We start from the raw sequence: 26,176 nt of genomic DNA on the forward strand, positions 1-26,176 counted from the left end.
CTTACTCACTGGTGTAACTGTTATCACTATTTTAGCTAAAAAAGGTACTTGTAATCACAATGAGGCACCTGCCCAGAGTGTTTGCCTTAACTCACTCACTCACTCATTCACTCACCCACCCACCACTCACTCACTCACTCACTCACTCACCCACCCACCCACCTACTCACTCACTCACTCACCTACTCATCCCTGTAGTGCTGGCTGTAGCAAAAGTTACCTTTACTTCTGCCATAATACGTGTACTCTGAATCATCTCCAGCATTTTTGCTAATTGATTTGTACCATTCTCATTGGGTTGTTTACTATAAATCTTGTCAGTCATCAGTTCATTAAAATATGAAAAAAAAGTTTCTAATTGTCTGATCATGTTTCTTTACTGACTACTTCTCATGCACCATACATCATGCACTGCTGATAATTTTACACTTGATTTTGTAATTTTTTTTACACTGGCAACGCCCACATGTACTAACAGGCCATTTTTGATGTATAAAATTCTAACGCGGAGACTTGGCAGAATACAACAAAAGAAATCGCTTTAAGGTTGAGGAATGAATAATTAATTTATTTTGTTTTCTTCCCCTAAACCTCTTGCTATGTTAGAATTTTAATGCATTGAAAATGGCCTGGTAACAACCACTTCGTTTTTCCTCTTTTGGGCAAATTTAATCATTCTTTAACAGTGGTTTTTTAGCATTCAATAATGCCTCGCATCAACAACATTCATTACCTAACCATTTGCATACATTCTTATCCACATGACTACATACATGGGTCAGTTCTACTTTTTGCATTTTGCAGTAGTCACATGCACCAATATGGCGCCTATTTTTATAACTAAGGATTTACTAGTACTACTTCAAGTTAGAAGTTGTCTTAAACACTTTCACAAATTATTTTAATTATCTGATTATCCACACAACCCGTCCACACGACCGTTATTTGTTTATGTATTTATGTATTTATTTAGTTATTTTATTTATTTATTTTTACATTTTAACGCATCGTTAAAAGAGGTAGCTTACCAAGTGAAACTTGTCACATGGAATAAAATAGATGCCGAAACTTGGTTCCTTTCGAGAGATAATACCCCTCTTGAAAACCGCCAGACAGCACTGAAGACACTTGTGGTCTGAATTCAACTTACCTAGAGAAAACAGAAGTGGGGAGCTTAGATTTATAGCCAGCTGTGGCTATATAGAAGGTAATGACTCGAATCAATTAATCCAGAATACAACACCGTAAACTTTTGATAATGAGCTCTTCCAATCAACACCCCCACAAATCTCAGACGCAAATTTCTTCCGATAATAAGGTAGCCTTTCCGACTAAAAGAACGTGGGATTATTCCTGGAGTTTTGACCCTTGAAACTCTTGAAGAAGGATAACTTCCGATAATCCTCAATTTTGGAACTTGTTTTGTACCTCATGTCGTTATAGTATGCTCATACACTTGTTTAATTTACGTGAAAGGACTGTAGGACTTGAGTTGGGTTTAAAATCGCCTTGTTTAGGAGGTTTTGTCCCTAGCGGGTGTTACTCTTCGATGTACCTACGAATGTTTTGCCACACAATATCCCTTCCTAACATAGACCCAAAAAACGGAATTCATTCCGATTATAAGCCTCCGCTCCTCCTTTCCCGATAACAAGCCCTCTTAAAGTAAACTGTAAAAAAAAGCCTTTTGCACAATTAGAATCCCAGGGTTTATATTATCAAAATTTTACGGTATTCTGACAGCATACAGACTACAACTACAATGTTCAGACTACGTACCACAAGTGTGGCAAATGTCGACGACTCCATCATCATTATGTCCCTCTGATGGAGTTTTCGAAAGTTTCCCCGAGCTTTGTTGAACTCGTTCCAAAGATGGGGGGCAGCCAAATGTTAAACTCTCATCAAAACCCTCTTGTAGGGGTACACCTGAAGCGGTATGCTCTGTCGAAACTTGTAGGAAAGAGGCCGTGAGCGATTGCATGGAAGGATCTTCGGTTGGACTGCTTGGCGGATATGGAATTCGAATTCCCGCTTGGGTTTCTTGGTTCATTTCGTCTGTGTCGTCTTGGGGAAGTAGGTTCCCCTCACGATGGTCACTACTTCGAATAACTTGGGAATGGTGAGAGTTATTGTTCACGGAGAGAACCCCATTACATATTGGGCACGAAATGTTGGTGAAGCCAGTGGAAGGTATTTGGACGTCTCCACAGTTAGGGCACTCGGCTTCGACCGCGCTTCCGTAGTGAAAAATGGCAAATTCAGCGGTGTCATCCATTCTGTCCATTAAAGGACGCTTTACGAAGACGAAACAGGACAAGAGAGGTGTTCTCTGCAGCCTGTCCCTTGAAAACCCATGACTGGATTGATGATATATACCGAATTTTTGGCTTAAAAAGAGACGAAATGAGAATTTGCTGAAGAAGCACCTTTCAGATCCACCAATGACAATCGTGAAATCGGAGTTTGAGTGACCCGATTGGCTCACTGTAAGTACTAGTCGTCGGGGGATTCCCCTATTCCTTGCGACTTAATATTCTAGAAATTGTGATGAGCTGGTAATTTCGCTTGATCCACCACGCGTAGTACTCCCCAATGAAACGTTGAAGGTTTGTATCCTCAGTTTCCAATCGTAAGTAGTAAAAATCTTCCAATTGTTAATAACTAGAAGACTGTTTTAAAAGTCCTCACGACAGCGCTAGTACTGGTGTCTACGGAAATACCTCGATATCCGGAAATGGCAACGAATCGCCATGTTCAGAAATTTCTTCACCTGAGTTTCAGTGTACAATATTTCATAAAATCAACAATTAAGAGTTGATAAGTCAAAATGTTCAAGGCGTAAGTTCAGTTTGGACTGTACATGTTTTTATAAACATTTCCGCGGGGAGGAAGTGAAGGAGAAAAATATGCTGAGCAATCAAATTCCAAAATGTGACGTATGTAGAAAAACTCGACTCGTCAGCACATTGTGGGCATTTATTTGTTAAGCTTAACGTGCAACCTTCTATTACATTACTGGTTGCGTTGATTATAAAGGGGTTATTTCTTGCAGGGCTAAAGTGTGTTGAGATCATGGCCAAGTTATTGGCACTGCTCTTCCTAACAACGTTACTTGTGAGTATTATCGTTTCTATAGTCTTGCTAAGAATGTCCTAAAGATTCATATGGCGAGAATTTTTCCTGGAAATTCTTGAGCAAGTGGGACGACAAAAAGACTGAAGACAGTCCTTCCTCTTTGCAGAGTACGCACCGAGTATCACACAAGAAAGTTTTTACTTCTGTCTGCTAATTAGTAACATTTCCAGAACTGTGGTACAAATCCTACAAAGTTAAACAGTCTAACTCTTGTATTCCAGATTTTGAGCATTTTTTTTTCCACTAGGTATGTACACGTGTTTATTCACTGAAGTGCAAGTACAACCAGTTCACAGTTGAAAATGTGTTAGGCAATTTATCTTGCATTGACTGCAGTCCTTGTCATCCTGGATATGGCTTGAGTCCACAGTGTGGTAGTTATGTTAAATATGGAACAAGAATAGAATGTAAACCCTGCAAACTTGGGATAACATACTCCGCAAAACATAATATCGAGTCATGTCGCCCATGTGGCATTTGCTCAGATCATCAAAAAGTAATAGCGAAATGTACTTTGGAGTCTAATTCAAAGTGTAATAACAGCTGTAGCAGTGGGTTCTATTATGAAGAAATGACTGGTGACTGTCGAGCTTGCTCGTGGTGCTGCAGTGATGGGAGAAATATTGTCAAAGACCAATGCAAAAACATGCCATTTTACAAACAGTGTGATGCCAATGAAATGGACTGTCAACCCAAATGTCAAGATGGGCAATACCTCATCGTGACAAGAACTGGTACATACTGCAAGAACTGCAAAAACTGTCCATCAGGGTATTCACTTTCCCCACAATGTGGAAGCATTGTAGAAAACATCAATGATATTAGATGTGTAAAGTGTATTGCTGGAAAAACCTTTTCAGAAAAACCAGGGAAAAAAGAATGCTCAGAATGTACTACATGTTCTGTTGGACAGAAAGAACTTGTGCCTTGTAATATGACCCATGACAGAGTTTGTGGTGAATGTGATAAAGGGTTTTATATTGCAAATGGTACCGAATGCAAACCATGTTCTGCCTGCTGTAACGATGATCAGGATGAGCGTGTTACTGAATGTGTTGAACAGAATATGCCAAATAACAAACAGTGTAGTTTCACCCAAAGGGCTGTCAATGTGTGCCAACAAAAAAATGTCCTTACAGATAGGACAATAATCCAAAGAGATTCTCCTGCATTTTTTATTGTCATGATGGTACTAGGAGTTGTTAGCACAATTGCAGTAATGGTCATCTGGAAATATGTGAAATACCGTAAGTACAAGAGGCTACCAAGAAGTCAGTCATTAGCCATATTATTGCCATCTGAGCAAGAAGAAGGTGAGGCTTTATGTGTGTGACTTGTAATTACCACTAAGCTAATTTTAGTAGTTGCTCTATCATCTTGAAGAAAATAACCAGTGAGTTGTAAATTATGTACTTTACTGATAATGCTGTTACTTACTGTCCAGTAACTCAGAAAAGGGAATTGATTCCTATTCACTATATCAATTTGCAGAATAAAGTCATTTTACCTCATGTTGCCCTGCGCCCTCTCCTCCTTCCCAAAACAAAAGCTTTGTAATACTCATTGGAGTAGAGAAAGAAACTTATGAAGATTCATCTACTTTTTTTCTGCAGAACAGAGTCACTCAATAACACTGGAGGCTCCAACAGCTCATGGCTCACAAGAGACCCTATGTTTTGATAAATCTGGTGTCTCAGTCCAATTTAGTGACACAGAAAGTTTTTTTGATGATGGTCCAAGAGTTAAACTAGAAATATGTCGGAACACAGATGTTTTAAGTACACTCCAAGATGGTGAAGTTCAACTTAGTCCAGTAGTAAAATTTCATCCTTATGGGTTGAAACTGTCTAAACCAACACAGGTCAGGATACCACACAGTGCCTTGGTGTTTTATAGTAATGGGTGGGATCTAAAACTCAAAAGCTCAACTCTACATGATGAAAGGACTGTGTGGAAAGATGAAGAGCTATATGAAGTCCACAACAATGAAGTTAGCTTCCATGTGGACTATCTTCTTACTTATGTTGTTGTTGGCGTATCACTTCACAATAACAAACCAACAAAGAAGCGTCTACAGTTTGCTGTCTTTGGAGGAGAGGGCAGAGTTGGTGTAAACTACACAGCATACATATATGTTTTTGATGACTGTGAAGCATCACTAGAGGTACTAAATCTGTTAGATTACTGGGTAGTAAAATGAAGTTATATGTTCTAGTAGATGAATTCCTGCTTGCACATTTTAATTGTTTAAAACCTGTCAACTTTACATAAGACAGTTGATTAACACACTACTCTTGGAAAAAGAAGTTAAGAATATATAAATTTCTCCAAAGCAGCATTCTTTTGAACTGATGTTATGAAACTGATGTAGTGCAACTGCACAAAGTATACCTAAACAAGGGTTCAATGGTTTGACTTTAATTTTCATTTTCAAGAGAATTAACCAAGCATATAGTTTTAAGAGAAGAGCTTGGTGATTGATGAGGAGTCCAAAAATGTACAGCTTTCACTTAAACAAGTAGATTTAATGTGTTTCTAGCCTCTTCCAAGCGTTCAGTTAGTTAGAGTTCATTGCACAAAACGGTGCGCGAAAAAAATAAAAAAAGCACAGTGAGATCTCGCCACGCTTTTTTTATTTTTGCGGGCGTTGTTTCTCGTGCTGCGCCACAACTAACTGAACGCCTGGATGAGGTGAATGTTTTTCTCAAGGAAACATCAGTTAGGTCATCTTCCTACAATGTACATGCACTCCAAGTATGAATGCCAAAACACACTAGTAAAAAGCAGTTTAATACAACAGTAACAAATCTTGGAAACATCATCATGATGATGTATATTAATTTATTGTTGCTTGACAGTAATTTGGGATTAATATTGGCATCAACAATTACCTCGTAGACTACTAATAATTTTAGCTGTGATGAATGGCATGAATGTTAACACTAACTTAAAAAAAGATATCAAAATAGGTTTAAAGCATTACTGTTATCTTTTTATCAGAAAATAATGGAAGAAGAAAGGTCACATGACAGGATTCTGTTGAGTTCCCCAGAGTCTCTGTATGTTGAGACTGTATCTGAGACAGACATCAAGATTTCTGTTAAACAACCTGTTGAGGGTTGGATTGTTGGAGAGATAAAACCAGAGGTAGCCTCTTTATGTTACAAGTGTCTGTTAAAATGGTTTTTTACTGTAGTAAAAAAAAAATTAACTGAATGAAAATATGGCTATATCTGTCATCCTGGGCTTCATGGGCTCCTTGTCTATATGCATTGTCACCATCAATGCCAGGGAGTTCCCCCTTTCTTACATGGGAAAATTGTGACAAATAGCTAAATCGTTCAGGAATAAGTACAAGCAATGGTTTCCTCTCTTTTTTTTTTAGTCCAGTTTGTGACAAATTCTTGTCACCTACATTGGACATATGAGGCCTTATGCGCCCCTTGGCGTTAAGTAGTTAGGTGAAGGTGAAGGTGAAGGTGACATTGGACATATTGAGCTCAGATCTGATCCTATGCTTTTTATTGAAAAGTCCCTATTTATGTAACTCAGAAGTAAAGTTGAGGAGGGATTGGGCTTCTGCACTCTGAATCCCTTGCTTCTCTGTCATCTCGCACTGTTGCAAAATTAGAAGAGAGAAACCGCTCACAGTCTACAACAATGCCTGGACCAGTACATTGTAAAGTAAGGACCACTTCATTGTTAGTAACAGTGTTACTGAGCGATAGTCAATATTGACACAGGCATGTTTTGATTACACTGAATCAAAACTAATTGTTTTCTCACAGGTTATAACACACAAGAGTTTGAAAGAATCCTATCAAACTATACCAAGAGCAAAGGTGCTATTTAAACATGACAATGGTCAAAACAGAGACTTCATTTGCATATTTGAGCTAAGTGCTGACAATAAATCCACAACAATTTGTGCAGTTGCCTCAATCAAAGAGGTTTGTGTGACATTTACTTTTTAGTTACCGAATAAATAAAAGTAATTATAACCAGTTTGATTTTAAAAGTTGATGCGGTGTGTATTAACCTATTCCTGCTCTTCCCTAGCCTAGCAATGCAGCTTACATGTGTTGTATTTGGTACACCTAACTTGTTGCAAATCTCTGACATTTGACTGTAGGATCCATTTAGGAGAGTTCAAGAGTGCAAACCAGGATTTCATAATGACAAAGACCAGATGGTAACTGGAAGGAATCTGTGTAGTGAGTATCCGCATGGCTGCGGCAAACTTTATAATATACTTAAGATGATTTCCGCAGAACATTCGAGCAATAATGGCAAAAATTAAGTTAACAAAAAACCTCATGGCATGGAAATATTTTGAATGCAGTTAAGAAGAACTTATCAAGACTTAAGCTCTCCTTTGCTATATGGCAGTTATGTTGTTAGAACACACAGCATGTAAATTAACAACAGTTGTCTATATAATTGTCTTGTAGAAATCCTCTTGAGACTCATTAAACATGGGCTCAAATGTGCTACGCCTTTGACAAGACCTATCCTTATTACACAAAATTTTCATGTTAACATGATTTCTTGATTTTGGAAGAACAATTAATATTTGGTTCTTCAACAAAACTTTCAAGGGTTTTAACATTAATCATGTTCTTTTAAATTATGAATAAGCCACTTTTTTACATAATCTATTGTTTAGACATCTTTCAATTAAGGCAATTCCCCTGAAATAAAACTGCCAATTGATTTTTGTTCAAACTTTGTACACTGAATATTTATCATATGAGAACTTTAATTATAAAATTACAAAAGGGGGTGCCCATGCTCGTTAAGGAGCAGTGAGGCATTAAAAATGTCCCATTTTAGCATTATTTAATGCTTATCACAAGAATGCATTCCAAGTTATTGTAAGCTCTTAGTGAGCCCAGACTCATGAAAACACACCTCAAACTACAGTCAATACTTGTGCCAGACACAAATAAACTTTTTAAGTTTGATTTTGACAGACAGCTGAATCCTTGTTAAAATATTGGAGCCAAATTGCTTGCCACGGCTATCAAACTGCAAAATAAAAAAGACTACAGTGCAGCTGCTATTTTTCTTATTTATTCAATTTTCAACAATAGAAATCAGATCAGTCTTTACTCATGCAAAGCTTAAGTGATTAGTTGATTGAAATGACTGGAAAAAATTTGGGGTGCCCAAGCTCGTTAGTGAGCTATAGCCATTTTTCAACTGACAGAACTCAATATCAAGGCAAATCCGCTATGTTTTCAATGTGCGTGTACACGAGCGCATGCTAATGACACTATAAATTATGTGCAGTAAGGATGCGCAATGCAAATACGAGGAATCACCTTAAACACCTTAGCGGGGAAAAATTTGTAGAGTACTTTTCCATTTCAGATAAATTGATTTTCACAACCACCTGTCCAACAGGACAAGTTAGGTTTACTTAGAACAAAACAAAGTCTCTCAAACAAAACCCACCCTAAATTTTTAGAGATAGCTAACTGTAATGAAATCGAGGTGCAAAACATACAGTACACAGACAACTTTAATCAGGAGTGCCAGTCTTACACACCAATGCCCATCTGCACACACAGTCTATTATGTATTGCCCTGTAATTGAGTAATCATACAGAACTTTGATTGGCTAACACCAAACTGGTGATCACACGATGTGCCAGAGAATGTGCAGTCAAAATTATGAAATGCAATATCTCGAAAATAAACTATATTTAAACACCTTTCACCACACTTGGGAAATGAACTGTTTTGCTTTTCACTCAACTGCATCATCAAATGCTGTTGTATTAAAGCACCAAACATGTCTTTAACATAGAGCAGTTTTCAAGTGAGTGTCGTAAAACCAAAACCAAACCAATTACTTACCAATTAGACTACTCAGCCAATCTCAAACTGTAGTAAAACCAGAACCAAAACCAAAGTCATTGTCTAATTACTTTCAACACTCAAATGAAAACCGCTCTAATAGCTAATAATTATTGTTGTGTTATTGTTAAGACCCCCTGATTACCAACCAAGAGAAGTCATCACCCTGTCTTCATGAGCTTCCAGAGGAGGTGCTGCATGCTGTGTGTATGAAATTGGACATGCTACTTAAAGGGGTTGGTAACTGGCGACATGTTGGAGCAAAGCTTGGTTTCACAGAGGAGCAAATTCAAGTTTTCAGGAATGAAATGTCGGCTCCTGATGGAAGTCCCTGTACTGTAATGCTGGAGGCATTGAAGGCTAAGTCACCAAATCTCACTGTTGCAGAGTTTGTGCAGATTCTTCAAACACGAAAAATTCAGCGTTTTGATGTTGTAGATGTCCTAGAACCTTATGTTTATGACCCAATTCCAAACAGCACTGCAGCCTAAGTATAGTTGTTGTGTCATGAACTTGACTACATGTGAATGATAATCACACTTATTCAAGGATTGACCATTAGAAAAGTAACTTATGAAGGTACAATTCACTGTGCACTGCTAATGTAGCAATTTTAAGACAAATATACAAAATTAATATCACTTGATTGTGAACACTTTTTATATAAATTTATAGATTTAGAGCTAATTTATTATGCGTAGCTAATGCATAGCCCATTGCAAAAACATGAGAGGACTGGGACTAGTTTCTTATATTGATTAGATTGAAAATCTAAACATTTCAACTGGAATGTTCCTGAATGAAAAGCTACCCAGTCAAGTTTGAGAGTTTTCAGCGGAAAATTGTCCAAATGGGGAACCTTGCAAAAGTTGCAAAATTCCATACAAACCGTTACAATTTTGTGGCCAACTCTCTATTTTAGGTGATATTTGAAGAGCTATCATTTTGCCATTTTCCTCCTCTAAATACTTCTCTTCTTGCTTAAGACTCTCAAATTTAGTTGATCTTTCATTTGAATATCTTAGTTTTTCAAACAAACGGAAAACAACCATACTCTTTCCCAGTCCTCTCACATTTTTGCAATGGGCTATGTTATGGCCCAATTACACCTGGTGTAAAATGTTAAGGAAATGTAACAAAAATAATCACATTTCCTTATTGCATTACTGTTAGGTTATCGTTTGGCAAACAGATAAATCCTTCTAGGCCATGTTACATCTCAAGTAGAGTTTGAAGAATGTATGCAAAGTGTACAACAGGACACAACAGGACAACTATGCTGCTGCATTATCATACAATATTCACAGTGTTCTCTGTAAGCACAACATGGCAAAAATCGCCAGCTAGTAGTCCTGAGCTTTCCAAGTGCTCTTTAGATAAATAGGATTACTGAAGATAAGAAAATGTAAATGAGAACTGTGAACCTTTAAAATTAGTGGAAATCTCTGTAAAAAATAGAGACAGTAGCAAGGTTTTGGTTACACCATTATTAGTTCTTCAAGCAGAGGTTGTTACAGTAGGAAGGAACATAAAAATAGTATTATTCTTATTGTTTACTTCTCATAATCAGGCATTAAAGTTACCCATTTTATTTGCATCGTTTGAGAATGAAGAGTGAGTAGAAGTATGTTCACTAACTAAAAGGAAAATATTACTTACACTATGGCATATACACTGCTTTTTTATAACTACATTATTTTGGAAATTCCCTCAAGGAATAGCATATCTCCATGATTACAAATGACTTCCAGTATGGGATATTTTACTTAAGTACAAAATTAATATGACGTTCTATGTTGTAATTGAAAGGTACAATGATATGAGGACCCCGTTTGGGCTGATCACATGTTCCTTCCAGTCTATGGCATGCACAAAAAGGTTCTAGAATGCTAAAAAGATTCAAGATTCTTGAGAGGTCTTAGGACACACGTTCCTCTTATGATGCATTTCAACTGTATAAAAGGTTGACTTTTTGTTGAGCAAAGTGATTGAATTTACCTTTTACATGTAGACATTGATATTTGTCTTGATGAAATGGTCTATTTCCTGCAAAAATTAAAAAGGGAATCACCATAACTATGAAACCTTGCTATCCAATAAAAAAGTGTTTGAGTTTACCCCTTACATGTAGACATTTATATTTGTCCTGATGAAATGGTCTATTTCCTGCAAAAGAGAATCACCATTACTGTGAAACCTTGCTATCCAAAAAGCTTGAGTTGTTGACACAGTAAATATGCATTGTCTTTAACCTGACATTTGACCTGCACATTGTGTTCGTAATTCTCTTACTATGTTGTAACGCAACAACCCTGAAATGATGCTTATCAATGGGACCAGCAGACATGCTGTGTCGTTATGCCGTGCCACTTCTGGTGTTCACTGTCAGTTCCTGAAATTCAATTCCTGGGTATGGGTAGGTAGGGTATGATTGCAGGTTAATCCCTGGGGGTATTTCCCAACATTAAAATAGAGTGGGTTTCAGTGGAGTGTCATAAAACCAAAACCAAAGGTATCACTTTGGACAATCACAACTGGGACACAGATGATCCAGTGAACCAATCACAACTCGAAGTAAATACATGTGGCTGAAGCGAAGTGCAGGAAACCTTGTCTGAGTGAGTCACAATTTTACTTGATTTATACTCGATTTTCCACTGATTCTACTTCTGATTGGATGAAAAAGGGGTGCAAGTTTTATGAGCATGGGTCAGTAAGTTTTTTGAGCCACAGATCAAAGTAGTGCAGGTCATACAGTAATAATGCAATTGTGCAAACCAAATCAAATGCGAACTGCTTTTCACACTCAAATGAAAATGACTCAATAAGCTTCATGTATAAAGGTTTGTGCTGCCCAAAAGAACTTATCACTTTTGACCTATTTGATTTTACCTATTTGGCCTGAAACAGGAAATAGCAAGTTACAAGACTCTCACATTAATATAAGATATTTATTTTCAAATTAATACAAAGAGAGAAAGAGAATTAACAAAGAAAAGATTACTAGAAATCACGAAACTAATATCTTTGTATAATATGATCAAATACTGCATAGGGTAGGAAATAACATACAGATTTTAAAATATCAGGCCCTGGTTACAGAATGGGTGGATAAAACTGAACCAGATTTGATTTGATTTGATTTGATTTGATATGATTTGATGACAAGACTGACAGAAAGTAATCTAGTTAAACTGTTTTTATTTTTGTAACTTTTTATTCAACAGAAAGTGACTATTTGTCTAGGGGTAATGCTATCTGCCCTTTACGCAACTACATGACCAGGCTTAAAAGGAGTATGAATTTTATTGGTTTGGTCAGAATGTGACCAAAGTAGAGAAGTAATGACTATTTGCTGTGTATAATCCCCTGTTGGCATAACCACAATAAAAGGTTGTCAGGGCCACCCACAAACTGAAACAAGTACATATATCAGGGCAATATTGATCTGATACTGTCCACACACTTATTCAATATTCTGAACTTCCTGCATAATGTCATCCATATTAAGAAACTTTGCAATACTTCCTTCTTCCTCTGCCATTATTTCCAGAGGTTTAAGCCAATCACAATGAAAAGTTTCCACGGTGCACTCGATTCGCATCACTGTCTCCAGCTGAGCAGAGAACAAATGTTCTGAAGTCATATTACAACTTGTCACTATCAATTCCACTTTGTCTTTGTACTCTCCCGCCAGAAACTTAGCATGGAAGGAAGGCACCTTTTTCAAAGCAACAACCTTATTTACAATCCAATTTTTTAATAATTCACTTTCAGCAATGACTCGGTCAATCTTCTTGTTATTCCATGCACAAACTTCTCTGGTGTATACCTTGTCTAGAGCTGTTTCATTATCCAGACATGACATAATAAAGACCAAGCCGGACTTGTCCATGAAAGGGGTTGCTATGGTAACCTTAGCTCCTTCTATGTTCCATTTCTTCATTCTAAACTGTAGCAAATTTGCAATAATCTTTCCTGGATTTACCCCGTCATGAATTTCATCCTCATTAAACTCGTTACCTCGGTGGACTCCAGGAGCTACGCATTCATCACAAAATTTGGTACTTTTGTAGACTTCATTGACCTCACTGCCATCAACTTCAAGGGTATTGCTTTCAGTTCTTTCAGTTTCGCTTTCGTCTTTAGCAGCTATCAAAGGAACAGGATCAACCAGTACTTGTCTCAACTTATCTTTTAGCTCACTAGTTTTCTTGCCCTGTATTAGAAGGGATTTTTTCGTGGCATACCAAGTGCAGGTGAACAGTTTGTTTGTAAATTTGTGGGGATGTCCCTCGCCAGTCGGTTGACTCCATGTTCCTGTGTAGCCCAGAGCCGAGAAGAATTTGTCGAGATCTTTTGCGCTGCCCGTCCATTCGAAACGACCCCCGCCTTTTCCTGATATCCGTAGGAATTTAGATGAGTCCATTATTTTGCATTTGCTTCGTGCGTTATCTTCTCGATCGTCTTGGAATTGTTCCCGGGAGATCAGATGCTGCTCATGTGATTGCCCTTGGATGAACTTGGGACACAAATAGAAGGTATTCTCTGATTGGAGTAACTACTGACGAAACCAACCAATCAAGTCCACGCCTTTTCTGCACCTATCTCAATTAACCAATCAAAATGCATGTAGTATTTTGTAAACAAAGTCAAAATACGTTCATTCATAAAATTTCAGTCGTCTTACGTTTTAGCTGTAACCAGTACAGTTGTAGTAAGATTGTCTTTACGGTTTACGTATTCGCTTTTTGACGTTTGAGTGTTCGTGCCGTATATCATTCCTTGAAAGAAGCCACCAGAAACACATGATCATAACAATGCGATATGGAAGTTCCAGAATTCTTGCTGTTGAAGTCTTGTTTCTAGCCGGCGTTTCTTTCGTCGACATTTCGTTAAATGATCATGACGCAGTCAGAGAAAATGGTGAGAAAATGTTTTCTTGATTTAAAAAAATCATCGTTTTTGTCGCCCTTTTAATATGTAATCAGCGAAAGTTCTTCTGAATGTTCGCATTCCTTGTTTTCAGGTGGCTGACATAGGGGACGCAAGTGGTGTGACGCAGCAACCACGATCACCGAAAGTTCGTAGTTTTCCTTCTTTTGATCTTAAGGTGGGTGGTTTTGCATAGAATATACCTCTCTGTTAGCGCCATATATCTTGTGGCTTGTTCTAATTTTGTGTTTAGGGACTACACATCATGAAAGTACAATACGACGTAAAAATGCACGGATTGTGCTGAGTAATCACAGTTTATAAGCGTGCAGTTCGCACCAAATCTCATATGCAAGATCACTTTTTATATTAACTATCGATCGAATTTGGCCTTATTTCGAGGCAGAAACTTTTTCTAAGCGATAGTTTGTGCCAATATAGGTCTATTTTTTTAAAAAAATCGTGCTCTCATTGTGCTCTTAACACGCATCAAAATATCCCTCTGTTGTAGTAATTGCATCATTTTACTATCAGGAAATTAAATGTGACATCATTGGTTTATATTGTAAAAGATTGACAGATACTCTCTGATTGCTTACCATTTGTTTGAATAATCTGGTTGGATGACTGTTTGATAACGTGAGGGTTTAATAAGATGTGTTTTAAGGATTTTTAGAAATCGACAAACTGAGAGGAAGCCATTGAGATGGTGCTTACTATTTGGAATTTGATTTCCTGTATTTATTGTTTTCTGTTGATGAGAGACTAGAAACTGGGAATTTCAGCCAATGGCTAGGAAATTTTCTGGCATTCCATTCAGAAATGGTAAAAGAGGAGTACTTGAGGAGGTAGTCTACAATTTGCAAACTGTTTTTCCACAACAGAACTGTTTCATAATACATGTATATTGTGTAGTTTCAGAAAATATCCATGCCTCCCCCACGGAAGGGATTTTTTCCAAGACCCCAACCCCTCTGGAAATTCCAATAAAAGCTTCACACGTTTCTTTAAATTGTTTGGTCTTACAGAACCCCCCCCCCCCCCCCAGGCAATTCCAATCCCTTCTGTGGGGGGAGTATGGATACGTGTATTTTCTGGACCTGCACATTTTGACTTTCAACTCAAATTTCAGGATTTCTTTTGGCCAAATGGTAAGCACTCCACATCACTGTATCTGAAAGATAAAATGAAAATGAGTAAGCTGTTTTGTCATTTTGAGGGAGCACAGTACTGTGTAAAGATGTGGTGGTTATTTTTGGAAAGTTGAATAATTAACATGCATGCACTAATGGATGTTTTGTTTTGCAGGCATGTATTAAACATTTGACTGTGGTTGCCTGTCTTCTTACTATAGCATTTGCAGAGGTAAATGTTTTCGAGATTTTTCTTGTTTGCTTCTGACATGTTCTCAGGCAATTAAACTTTACTAATACCTGAAACACAGCCATTTCTTAAAAGGTACCAAGAAAGACAACCATTTCTGGTTTTTGGGTAATGTCAGGCTTTTAGCCAGATGGAAGTCCAGGCATCCTTTGGAAGGCCACTCTTTAAAGGAAATTGTTTTATTTTTCATATATGTTGCCTTATAAATTGTTCATTTGAGCAGGCCCTTAATAGCACATTTTGGATGCCCACTTTTCAAATTCTGGCTAAAAGCCTGGGCATCTTTGGATGTCATTAGTAACTATCTCCTTTTATGCTGAATAAGTGGCTTCTTTATGAATGCCAAGATGTGGCGGACAGTCCCTACTGAGACAGGAACTAACCATGCAAAAATTGCATGCAGCCCTTAGCATTTAAGGCACAGATGTACCTTAGCCCAAACCCTAAACTACATTGTAACGTGGTGTTTTGAAGTTTTGACCTTTCAACACCTTGAAGGGATTTATACAAAAAAGAGCAGTAAAATCCAAAATGTCAGGCACCCTTTGGCTTGTTTTTGTGTGATTCATACTATTGAGATAATGTCCTTAATATTATGCTTGTGTCAATATCCATTGACTAAGAATTTAGATAGGAGTAAATTACATACATGTACGTGTATGCATCATTATGCAAACTTTGTATGTTGGGGTATAATTTTCATAATATATTTAACTTGCCTTAGGTTTCCAGGAATAAAAATGTTATCTTTTGGTTGATCAAGTCATCATAAAGCTACAGGCCAATTTGCCACATTTTCAGAATTGCTCTGACATCCTCATGTTGCATTCTGATCTGTATTTTTTTCTCCTTTTAAGCCTGTAAACGCTTGCAACTCTGAAACTCAGTTCTTGGTGGAACATGAGGATGGATCAACATCATGTGAGGGTTGTCCATCTTGCCCTCCAGGGCAAACCCTTTCAACAGAGTGTGGGAAGCGAATACTATCAAGCGCTTTAATAAAATGTGAACCGTGCAAACTTGGCATGTCGTTTTCAAGTAAACATGGAACTTCTGTTTGTACCCCTTGTTCATCCTGTGCAAAAGATCAGGTGGTGGTGCAGAACTGCACTCTAATGAGGGACATCAAGTGTGACCAAAGATGTTATGGCAAGGACAGGTATATTTTACTTATTAACCAAACACAGGGCTGTAATAGGAGAATCAACTAAAGTCCTTCTGGCACAGGCAAAGTGATGCATACAGTCTGCACAAGAAAAGGCTGAGGATGATGTTCTCCCAGTACACTCCCAAGCTTATGAGTGTTAATAAGGTTCTTCTACTAGCTGTTTGTGATATCCAGCCAGGCATTGACATGCATGTTGTATCCTAACTTGTAGACTCTGTAATCTGTATACAATAAGCTCTTATGATAATGTGCAAAGGTTTTTCTAATCAATAAATATTACTGACAGTGACTTTCAAAAATGGGGAAATGTTGGCTGAGGTTGTTTGATTCAATTCAAGTAAGAATTAATTGGATGGTTTTGATGATAGCTAGCAGGTGTCTTGCCAACAGATCTTGCCTGAGACCAAGCAGCTTTTGTTGAAAACCAAGTTGAGGATCTTTGATGTTAATAGCATTTCTTACTTCTACACATGCATCTGAAAAAACATTCTATTGTGTATTTTAGTGAAAATGTTTTGGGCAAATTAGTACTTACTAAGAAGGTGTAAGGCATGTGACCTTCAAATTCATTTCACATCAGCCTGACCTTAATAATCATGTGGGGTTTACTATAGTTACAAATGACACAGCAAATATATTAATACAAATGATGATGTTACAGAATACAGTATATTTTAGATATTGAAAGATGCTAATGCATATATGTATGCAAAATTTCCATTTGATATTGTTTAAATCTGTTGCTTGACAGGTATTATGATGATGACAAGGGAGACTGTTTCCCATGCTCAAAATGTTGTAACGATGAGCAAGATGTCGTGGAAAATGAGTGTAAAGAAAAACTGGGAACCCGATCAAACATGATCTGTTCTTTTCACAGCAGTATAAATCAATGTGATAAGTCAACAGCGTTTCCACAGGAGCCTACCACAACCATGAATCAGAGTGCAATTACCAATGATTATACAAGTCCAAGCCAGGGTTCCAAACGTGAAAGCACAGTACCACCCACTGCCCAACCCAATCATCATTTCACTCAAACAAAAACAGCAAAGCATCAGAACTTACTGATTTCAGTCACCATTCCTGTGGCACTGATATTAGCTCTGCTAATAATAATAATTGCTGTTTATTTGTACATTCACAAGGCAAGACAAACATGCAGTTACTTGTGGTGCAATTGCAATACTGAAACTGGTGTTGCTGACATGGAAAATGGTGCATCTCCGACTTGTATTGTGTATTGTAAACCAACAAAGAGAAATCTAGGTAGGATTGCAATGTTTTACTAATTAGCATTTCTTAAATTATTTGCAGGTTTAGCTAGGCCGGTCCATATAGGAAAACCCTGCCTCAAGTGTGGCCCTAATGGCTTAGAGCTTGTGTGCCATACTTACATGTAGAACTTCCTAAATATGGACCTGCTGCCAGCTAGAGGATAATGTATCCATATTACGCAGATGTTTTATGTAATATTCCTTTCTATTCTTTTATTAATTGTGTACTGTTATGTACATGATGTGGTATAACATTTTCAAACGATCTTTTATTTCCTAGTCATTTCAGATTATGTTAGAGAGCATCAAACAGTGAGAATAAAAACTGTAGCAAAAATAAATTTATACCATAACATACACCTAATTTTACATGTTGCAAGAGCTAAACGAGCCAATAATGCTAAGAAAAGCCTTGTATAGGATCTCTGAGTGATAGATAAAAGGTTGTCATGCAGTCAAACAGATGATTGAATACAATACAATATATGTTACAAGCAAGTTTATTGCCTCAGCTATGCTGATGCATATGGTTTGCAAAGCTCTAGTCGACCGGCGTCGACAAAACCGGATCGGACCGGATTGGACCGGATCACGGATCGGATCACAGAAAAAAAAATGTTTTAAAGAAAAAAAAATCACATCGTTTATAAGATAATAATAAATAAAAATAAAGGTGGAAAACTAAAATATGTTAAATAAAAATAAGAATCCCGAATTTGACGCAATGACATGTTAATTACAGAGAATGATAAGAGGTCATTTAAAAAGCCACATAAGCGCCTAATTTACGACGAATTTAAACTGTAATGAACAGGCAGATGTAGTTATATTTGAACGTTAGTTGGCTTGAAGCTTGCGTGAACCTCCCATTCTCGTTTTTGAAATTGTTGTTAGTATCAGCTTATTCTCGGCTACTTTTTCGTGTCAGATGTGAGCGTTACAGTTAGCGTTACAGTTAACGAGAAAGCTTATGTACGAAAGCTTAAGGACATGACTTGCTTTAAAGGAGCTACGTCACGATTTGCGCATCTTGAAAAATCTAGCCTAGTTTTTCAAGTTCGTCATTTGCAGTCCTCGTTAATCTTTGCCCTCCTAAACGATCCTCATTCCGTTTTGATTTGTTCTTGCCTCTTAAGTGCTTTCTATCCTAGAACACGATCATTTTAAGGTTTTATTCCATATAAAGGCACCTCTTTACGACCCTAAAAATGACTTTAAAAATCCTGACATAACTCCTAAAATGTTGTTTATTCTCGGGTTGCATTATCGTTCACATTATCGATGTTATTCCTATATTTTTTTTGTAAAACAGCTATATTTCCTTGAAATACAAATGGTCTGTTTCGTTTTATTCCAGTACGAAATATCATATTCCAAACTCACATCTTGTAAAAGTATAGACTTGTCTCAGAAACGGAAATTGTTTGAAATCATCAGGTGTTTAATTTTTTAGTGTTTTTAGTTTTTGTGTTTCGATTCATACGTTCGTCCTATTATTACCATGCTGACTCGTTTTATGGCAGTTTACCTTTGATGCAAGCGAATATACGAAATATCATTTATCTGAACTGCGGAGAAAGATATGAAGTCATGGTTGATCATCGCAGTCAAAACCCAACAGCCTAAAAAAAATTCATCTGTGAGCAGCTCCCAGTTGGCTTGATATTATAAAAGAATAAAGGAATATCACACCTGAATTAAATAAAACGTTCTGTTCACAGTAGTTACTCTAATGTAATTTGGTCAACAAAATTTTGAATTTTGAATCTTGAATTTTGAATTTTGAAATTTGAATTTTTTTTCCTTGATCCGATCCGTGATCCGATCCGTGATCCGGTCCGATCCAATCCAGGTTTTGTCGACGCCGTTTGTTGACTACTGTTTGAGTTAATTATTGCCATTAACGTTAAGGTTACACAATACCATTGCAGGTGCCCCTCAGAAGAAAATTCATACCTGTGTTTTTAAGGAAACTACCACAAACTATATATCAGTAGAAAGAGTATGAACTGTAGATTCTGGAACAAAATATCCACTGTTTTGGCCGTGCCTTTGTTGAGAAGAAAGAAGTAGGGAAACGGAACACGACTGATAGTCATTCAGCCAAATTAATTGGGTGTCAAACGAAGGCAGTGATGTTTAAGGTCATTCCTCACATTTGCATTGCGCATCCTTACTGCGCATAATTTATGGCGTCATTAGCGCGCGCCTGTGCACGCGCATATTGAAAACATGACAAATTTGCCTTGATATTGAGCTCTGTCAGTTGAAAAATGGCTCTAGCTCACCAACGAGCATGGGCACCCCAATTTTTTTTCCAGTCGTTGTAATCAACTAATCATAAGCTTTGCGTGAGAAAAGACTGATCTAATTTCTATTGCTGAAAATTGAATAAATAAGAAAAATAGCAGATACACTGTGGGCTTTTCTATTTTGCAGTCGGTAACCACGTCAAGAAATTTGGTTCACATTTTTAATCAAGGATTTAGCTTTCTGTGTGAATCAAAGTTAAACGTTTATTTGTGTCCGACACAATGTATTGACTGTAGTTTAATGCGTGTTCTTATGAGTCCAGGCTTACAAAGATGTTACAATTACTGGGAATGCGTTCTCATAATAAGCATTACATAATGCCAAAATGGGGCATTTTCAATGCCTCACTGCTCCTTAATGAGCATGGGCACCCCCCGTTTTTATTTCAAAATTGAAGTTATCATATGACAAATATTCAGTGGACAAAGTTTGAACAAAAATCCATTGTCACTTTTATTTCAGAGCAATTACCTTAAGTACTGCACAGTGTTAATCAGCAAGCATCAATCTCTCAATATGTCGGGGTTTTCCAGTATTCTTATTGGCTATCTTTTTATAGACTCATGAAGTTATAGTATCAAATAATTTGCTGATCCTGTTGCGTTCACGCCTGTCATAAGAGAAATATCCAGGATATAAAAAATCCCCGACACACTTTTACTTCTCAATGCTTACGGAATGCTCTGGCTAAATTTCGTGAAATTCTGCCGATTCTACCTACCCTATTAATTCATTGACAGAAATGGTATTCTCGCAACAAACTATTGCGAGTTATCGCCGTTTAAAGAGTTGTAAACATGTCACACGTTTACTTGGATGTATGTCAACAGAATATGTTGCCAACCAATGAAATCGTGGCACCCCTAGCATTCACAGGCGATTTTTGTGGGAATTCCAAGGCAATAATAGTGTAATAGCCATGTTCTCCTTGTTGAACTTTGGTATGCATCTATGGAGCAGTCAAATAATTATAAGTGAGGTAAGAACACGGGGTACGAGTATATGCACGATCCCTTGCAGCTGTCGGTCAAAGTTTTCTTTGTTTCTTCGAGAAATTCAGCTTTTGTCTTCTTAGGTCCTGGCTTTGATTTTTTTGCTGTCCAAGGACTTTTCTCTTCTCTTTTTTGGCACATTTCATGACCTCAAAGAGGAGTGATAGGTAGCATGGAAGAGCGAATCAATTCGAGAACACAGCTGTGAAATGGCGTGTAAACAAGAAAATGCTAATGAGGCCCTTGTAATAAGAGCTACCAGTCAAAGCCGTTTCGCTCAAAAAGCCGATGCCTTATGAGGATTATGACACCTAACTATTTTATTTACTTTTATCACTAATTGAAGCTTTTTCCCTAAATAACTCGAGCACATTTTAAGATTTTACTGTAATTTTTTTGGGAACTGGATTTTGTAGCAACCTTTCTGTTTTGCTTATTAAAAAGAGAAATTCTACGAATTGCGAAAGTAGCACTCTCATTTGGTATTGTGTAACCTTAAGTTGACTCAGTTGCAAGTACTTCTTCCTCAACTGCAAGGTGTTGTTTCTTAATGTAGTACAGTATTCTAGTTTGGAAAACGTTTCCTTTGATAAGTTTGTATTTTAAATTATACAAAATGTGTTTGTATGCAAATTATATCTAGATTGAACATTTTATGTTTATTTAGTGTAATTATTACAACAGATATGGTTGAAAAAGGGTCAGTGAAGAGTGACAAAGTTGAATGTGGCATATTGTTCACAGAATCAAGGGAATTACTGTTAGGAAAGGTGCAGTACTTTATATATAATATTTGGTCATGAGTTTGAATAAACCTTTTTATAGTTTCTTGTGGGATTCTCGCCATTTTATAACTGCATAGTATATATATGAAACGAATCACAGATATGGTACCGCTGTCTCAACACAATTAAGAAAAAAATAATGGTTTCAACCACTGCCCCCCCCTCCCCCAATTGCCCTGGACATTCCAGTTTTTGCTCATGTGCTTTCCTTTAAAAATTTGGTTTTTGAGATTCCCTCCCCCTTGGAATTTCCTAGAACCCTGCTTGTAATGGGTATGGATATTTCCTGGAACCACACATTGCAAAGAAACTGAGCATGCTAGCCTTTTCAAAAGGAGGAGTTGCAAAGTTGACTACAGATTGTGTTGTTTACCATTACTCCTAATAAATAAGCAAACTAAAGTGTATAATTATTATATTTTCTGTAGGGTAATCAAGAGGAACTGGTATGTTCTTGCCAACAAGGTGTGCAACAATGTGTGCAACAATGTGTGCAACAAGGTGTGATGTTTTGCTTAATTTGTAGAACTTTGAACTTCATTACCTAATTGAAAATTAACTCAGGGTATAAATTACTCCCTGTTAAAATATTTTTGTATTTCCACCTTCTCAAGATTTCAGATACCAACGTAATTAGGTAATTACATTAAATTCTTAATCTATTATTTAATGTTTGTAATTAAATAGCCTTGGAATGGCTGGGTTTTTTTGGAAATGGTGAATATTTAAATATCTAATCTAGAAGTCATGGAGAAATTTTCTATGATTTTCAGGCAAATCGTAATAAATCTTTTTCTTTAGTACATACTTACTTGTTATGTCCAGTTTGAGCAAATATCTCTAGACCCATGACTGATTAGGGTCTGAATAGTGCTGAAAATGTAGTTTTCACTTGAATGAATTTGCTAATATGGAATTCAATGTTAATTCGTTATTTAGTTAGTACTGAAACTGGTGTCACTGACATGGACAATGGTGCATCTCTGACTTGTGGGATGCATTGTAAACCAACTAAGGGAAATCCAGGTAGGATTATAATGTTTCACTAATAAGTAGTTCTTAAACTTAAAATTATTTGCTGGTTTAGCTAGACTGGTCCATATACTTGTAGGAAAACCCTGCACCCGCAGCCTCGAGCATGGCCCTAATGGCTTAGTGCGTAAGGCAGACATAATTACTTACTTTTGTGAATGGGATTGCCATTCTAATTTTTAGAATGTAACGTTTTTGTGCAGGAGTTAAAATCGATTATGTTTGTTTTGCTGAGATAGTTAAGAACATCTGAACTTTACAGTAGTTTAAGTGAGCATTTTCTCCTAGGAACAAGTACACCCACTGTGTAATGTTAGCTGTAGCAAGATACGACAAAACATGTTTAATATTTTTAAAGAAAAATTACATTCTCTGGCTATGAACATGCAGTTTGTTTCAAGACTTAGAGCATTTGGCTGTCAAAGTACATACAATGCAAACTGAAAAAATCTTAGTGAAAATAAAGTTTTTTTTCAAAAGTAGATGAAACTATAAAGCAGAATAATGAAATTTTACTAATCCCTCCACTTCATTTAATTTTTGACCCCTTTTTAGAGCCCAGCAGGTTACTAAGTGGCTTATTGAATGATGATCCTTATCTTCAAGAAATCTCAGCGCGTTTGGACGCCACTTTGGCAGGCGCTGGTAACTACCGAGCAGTTGCACAGAATTATGACCTCGATCATTACAAGATATCCTCAGTCCTTGAAAAGGACGTCAGAGGGCCAACTACGGCACTTATTGAAAGCCTTGCAGCTACTCACCCAAAACTAACAGTTCATGAGTTTGCTGTTGTGGTGAGAAAAAAAGCTAAAAGAAATGATGTGGTTGAATTGCTTAAAGCATACGATTCAGGCAAAAAAGTATAGAGGGGTAGCAATTGATTTGAATTTTTAGTGTTTTGTAATTTTATTAGAGAGAGTATCTTCCATCTTCCAAAGGTTAGGGTTTCCCATAATTACACTTCTTAGATGATTATGCATGCTTAATATCAGTATAGTTTGGACAGAATCATTATATTCATACTCTTCCTGGACACAGTTTAGTAGGGTTCCATATTTAGGGATCCGGAGTTAAGTAACATTTTAAGGGTCAGAAAAAAACAATGGATTTTAGATGAAGTCTCAGGGACCTAAATTTGAATTATAAATAAGTGAAATTTCGGTTTTTTAGAAGTTTGGTATTTTGAAATTCGGTGAGTGAATTGAGGTTTTTTTCTTGCTGCTTCAGCGTTTAATTTTACTAGTGTTCTCTCTGGAGGAATACAATATTTTGGTCGTTGACCTGTGAACAGGTTTCCTACTGGATATAGGTTGAAAAAGAAAACCAGACCAACTGCACTCAGTTTGCTCTGGGGGCTATCCATGTAGTCACAGGCAGAAAAAAATTTTCCTCCTCTTTATTGCGCGTGAGCCATAGAAGCTCGCCCATCTTACATTTCGGAAGAGTTGAGATTTATCACGTTTAGTGAGCGGGCCTGTGCAGTTGTAAAGGAAAAGAAAGTATGCAGGATTATGGTGTCTGGTCAAGAAATATATTTTTTCCAATTGACTACCCCTAAGTCGTAAAAAATATTAAATAAACTAAGATAGTGATATGTTTTTCCCGTTTTCTTTTTGTACACTTTAAACTATTGTTGTTCATTTCGTATTAAAGTAACGCGAAAGTATTTAAGTTTGGAAAATAATTTTGATGTTCAAAAATGTATTTGTTTCAGTTTTGTTTCAAGTAAGACGACAGTGAGGCAGAAAGTGTTCAATCTGTTTCATTCAGTATTTTCTGACCAAGGAATCCCATTTTCGTGGTTTAAAAACACCGTATGCTTATTCGAATTTAGAAAATTTAACATCAAAGGTGTACAGAAGTTCTTCAAGAACAAAGCACAGTAAAATTGGAAAGTATGCCAAGTTTTGATATCTCGAAAAGTACACGAATTGTAAATATTGAGAACTCTTAAAAAAATTAAGAGCTCGACGTTGTTACCTTACTTCTGTAGCGCAAACAGAAATATGAAGACCGAAAATTTCAGTCTAAAGGAAAACATTTTGTGGTGTATTAAAAGTGCTCAAATTAGTTTTGTCGTAGGTGTAATTATGGCAATGTAGCACCACAATTTCTTCAGTAGAAATCTTGTTTCTTCTTTTGTAAGAGTCGATCATGGTCTCTTGGCTTATATAACCTAATCTTTGAATTTATTATCTTTTTCACATTTTTTATCTTTTTCAGTTCTTTCGTGTAAAAAGAGTAGAGGAATAGACCTTACGCAGAATTACGTGAATATGTCACCCTAGGCCTCATTTAATCGAAATCATCTTGTCAAACTTCTGGCTCCATACTGTTTACACGTTGGAGTTCTTTGTTGCTGTGGGAATTTATTCATGATAATACGTGCAAATTGCCAGTCGAGAGTGAGGCTTGGGATGTAAGTAGTTTACGGTCCGATGTGAACATACATAAGAACTATTACAACCTCTGTAATTACTTAAGATCTTTTGTTAAACAAAGTGAAGTGCTGTAAAGAATATAACGCATTTTATTAAATAATTAGGCAATTTCGCGCTCTCTTTTTATTTTTGTAACTTTTAAACTATATAATTTTAAACATACTGTGTGTTTTAAGGTGTTTTATAAAACGCCCTTTTATACAAACCAGGAGTGATAACCTGTTAAGGTGGTTGAACACATTCAATTTTTATACGAGGCAGTGCACATTCGGATTACGAAAAAACCTTGCATGTTGCTGATACAGCGACTACTTGGTTTAATCTCTGCTAGTTCTAAATGTGCTATTTTACTTCTAAAAATAATACAGTGTGTTGCGTGTTGTAGTATTTTGATATTTTGTTAGAACCGACGGTATGTCAGAAAAAACCAGTAAGTCAAGATGCAAAAACCCAACCGTCGGGCAGGATTTTTTGTTCAACCTTTGGAGTCCAGTGAAATGCAACGTTTGCATAGTTAGTCGAACAACTGAAAGTGAATGCTATTGTGACGTCCTTGAAAATGCACCTTTTTCTTTAGAGCCAGTCGTTGTGTTCAGCCATCTTAACTTGACCCCAAATTCACCAAGTTTGAAGGATGTAACTTGGCTAGAACACGCTTAGTTAATTTTTCTAATTTTCTATACATTTGTCTTTTTTTTTTCGCACCGCCGCGTCTACCCAGCCATATGTACAGACAAATGAATGGAAAATTAGAAAAATTAACTGAGCGTCCTCTAGCCAAGCTACATCCTTCAAACTTGGTGAATAAAATCTTCCACCTAGTATTCTAACATTGCGGCTCACAAAT

General features: G+C 36.9%; 5 protein-coding genes across 8 annotated transcripts in view; 3 read left to right on the forward strand and 2 right to left on the reverse strand.

Annotated features, from left to right (window-relative positions):
• LOC145497004 (uncharacterized) overlaps positions 1–1,014 on the forward strand; it is a 33,810-nt gene extending 32,796 nt beyond the window's left edge. The window contains exon 4 of the mRNA XM_081476778.1: positions 1–1,014. This exon is cut by the window's left edge and continues 235 nt beyond it. The gene's annotated coding sequence lies outside the window, so the exon portion shown is untranslated.
• LOC145497000 (uncharacterized) overlaps positions 1–2,380 on the reverse strand; it is a 10,823-nt gene extending 8,443 nt beyond the window's left edge. The window contains exons 1-2 of the mRNA XM_081476774.1: positions 1,780–2,380; positions 1,029–1,150 (exon numbers count right to left, since the gene is read on the reverse strand). Coding sequence (XP_081332900.1) covers positions 1,029–1,150; positions 1,780–2,287 — 630 coding nt within the window. The 5' untranslated portion in view covers positions 2,288–2,380. The remainder of the gene's footprint in view (positions 1–1,028; positions 1,151–1,779) is intronic.
• Positions 2,381–2,552: 172 nt separating this feature from the next.
• On the forward strand, positions 2,553–10,608 carry LOC145496995 (uncharacterized). Of its 2 annotated transcripts, XM_081476765.1 has the most exons (8): positions 2,553–2,609; positions 3,056–3,117; positions 3,386–4,451; positions 4,752–5,302; positions 6,139–6,285; positions 6,927–7,088; positions 7,271–7,352; positions 9,133–10,608. In XM_081476765.1, exons 2-8 carry the CDS (start codon positions 3,076–3,078, stop codon positions 9,489–9,491), a joined length of 2,409 nt encoding a protein of 802 aa, XP_081332891.1. In that variant the 5' UTR covers positions 2,553–2,609; positions 3,056–3,075; the 3' UTR covers positions 9,492–10,608. The 2 variants fall into 2 exon arrangements, with proteins under 2 accessions (XP_081332891.1, XP_081332890.1); XM_081476764.1 differs by lacking the exon at positions 2,553–2,609 and having other exon boundaries at positions 2,639–3,117.
• Positions 10,609–10,695: 87 nt separating this feature from the next.
• On the reverse strand, positions 10,696–13,611 carry LOC145497009 (uncharacterized). The gene has a single exon (XM_081476787.1). It carries the CDS (start codon positions 13,427–13,429, stop codon positions 12,467–12,469), a length of 963 nt encoding a protein of 320 aa, XP_081332913.1. The 5' UTR covers positions 13,430–13,611; the 3' UTR covers positions 10,696–12,466.
• Positions 13,612–13,713: 102 nt separating this feature from the next.
• On the forward strand, positions 13,714–25,941 carry LOC145496999 (uncharacterized). 3 transcript variants are annotated; one of them, XM_081476771.1, is made up of 9 exons: positions 13,714–13,926; positions 14,030–14,113; positions 15,244–15,300; positions 16,176–16,477; positions 17,238–17,755; positions 21,753–21,838; positions 22,282–22,354; positions 22,793–22,879; positions 23,441–25,941. In XM_081476771.1, exons 1-9 carry the CDS (start codon positions 13,900–13,902, stop codon positions 23,752–23,754), a joined length of 1,548 nt encoding a protein of 515 aa, XP_081332897.1. In that variant the 5' UTR covers positions 13,714–13,899; the 3' UTR covers positions 23,755–25,941. The 3 variants fall into 3 exon arrangements, with proteins under 3 accessions (XP_081332897.1, XP_081332898.1, XP_081332899.1); XM_081476772.1 differs by having other exon boundaries at positions 22,282–22,342; XM_081476773.1 differs by having other exon boundaries at positions 22,282–22,330.
• The last annotated feature ends 235 nt before the right edge of the window (positions 25,942–26,176 follow it).

This window comes from Orbicella franksi, chromosome 9 (assembly GCF_964199315.1).
Source record: "Orbicella franksi chromosome 9, jaOrbFran1.1, whole genome shotgun sequence".
Lineage (NCBI taxonomy): Eukaryota > Metazoa > Cnidaria > Anthozoa > Scleractinia > Merulinidae > Orbicella > Orbicella franksi.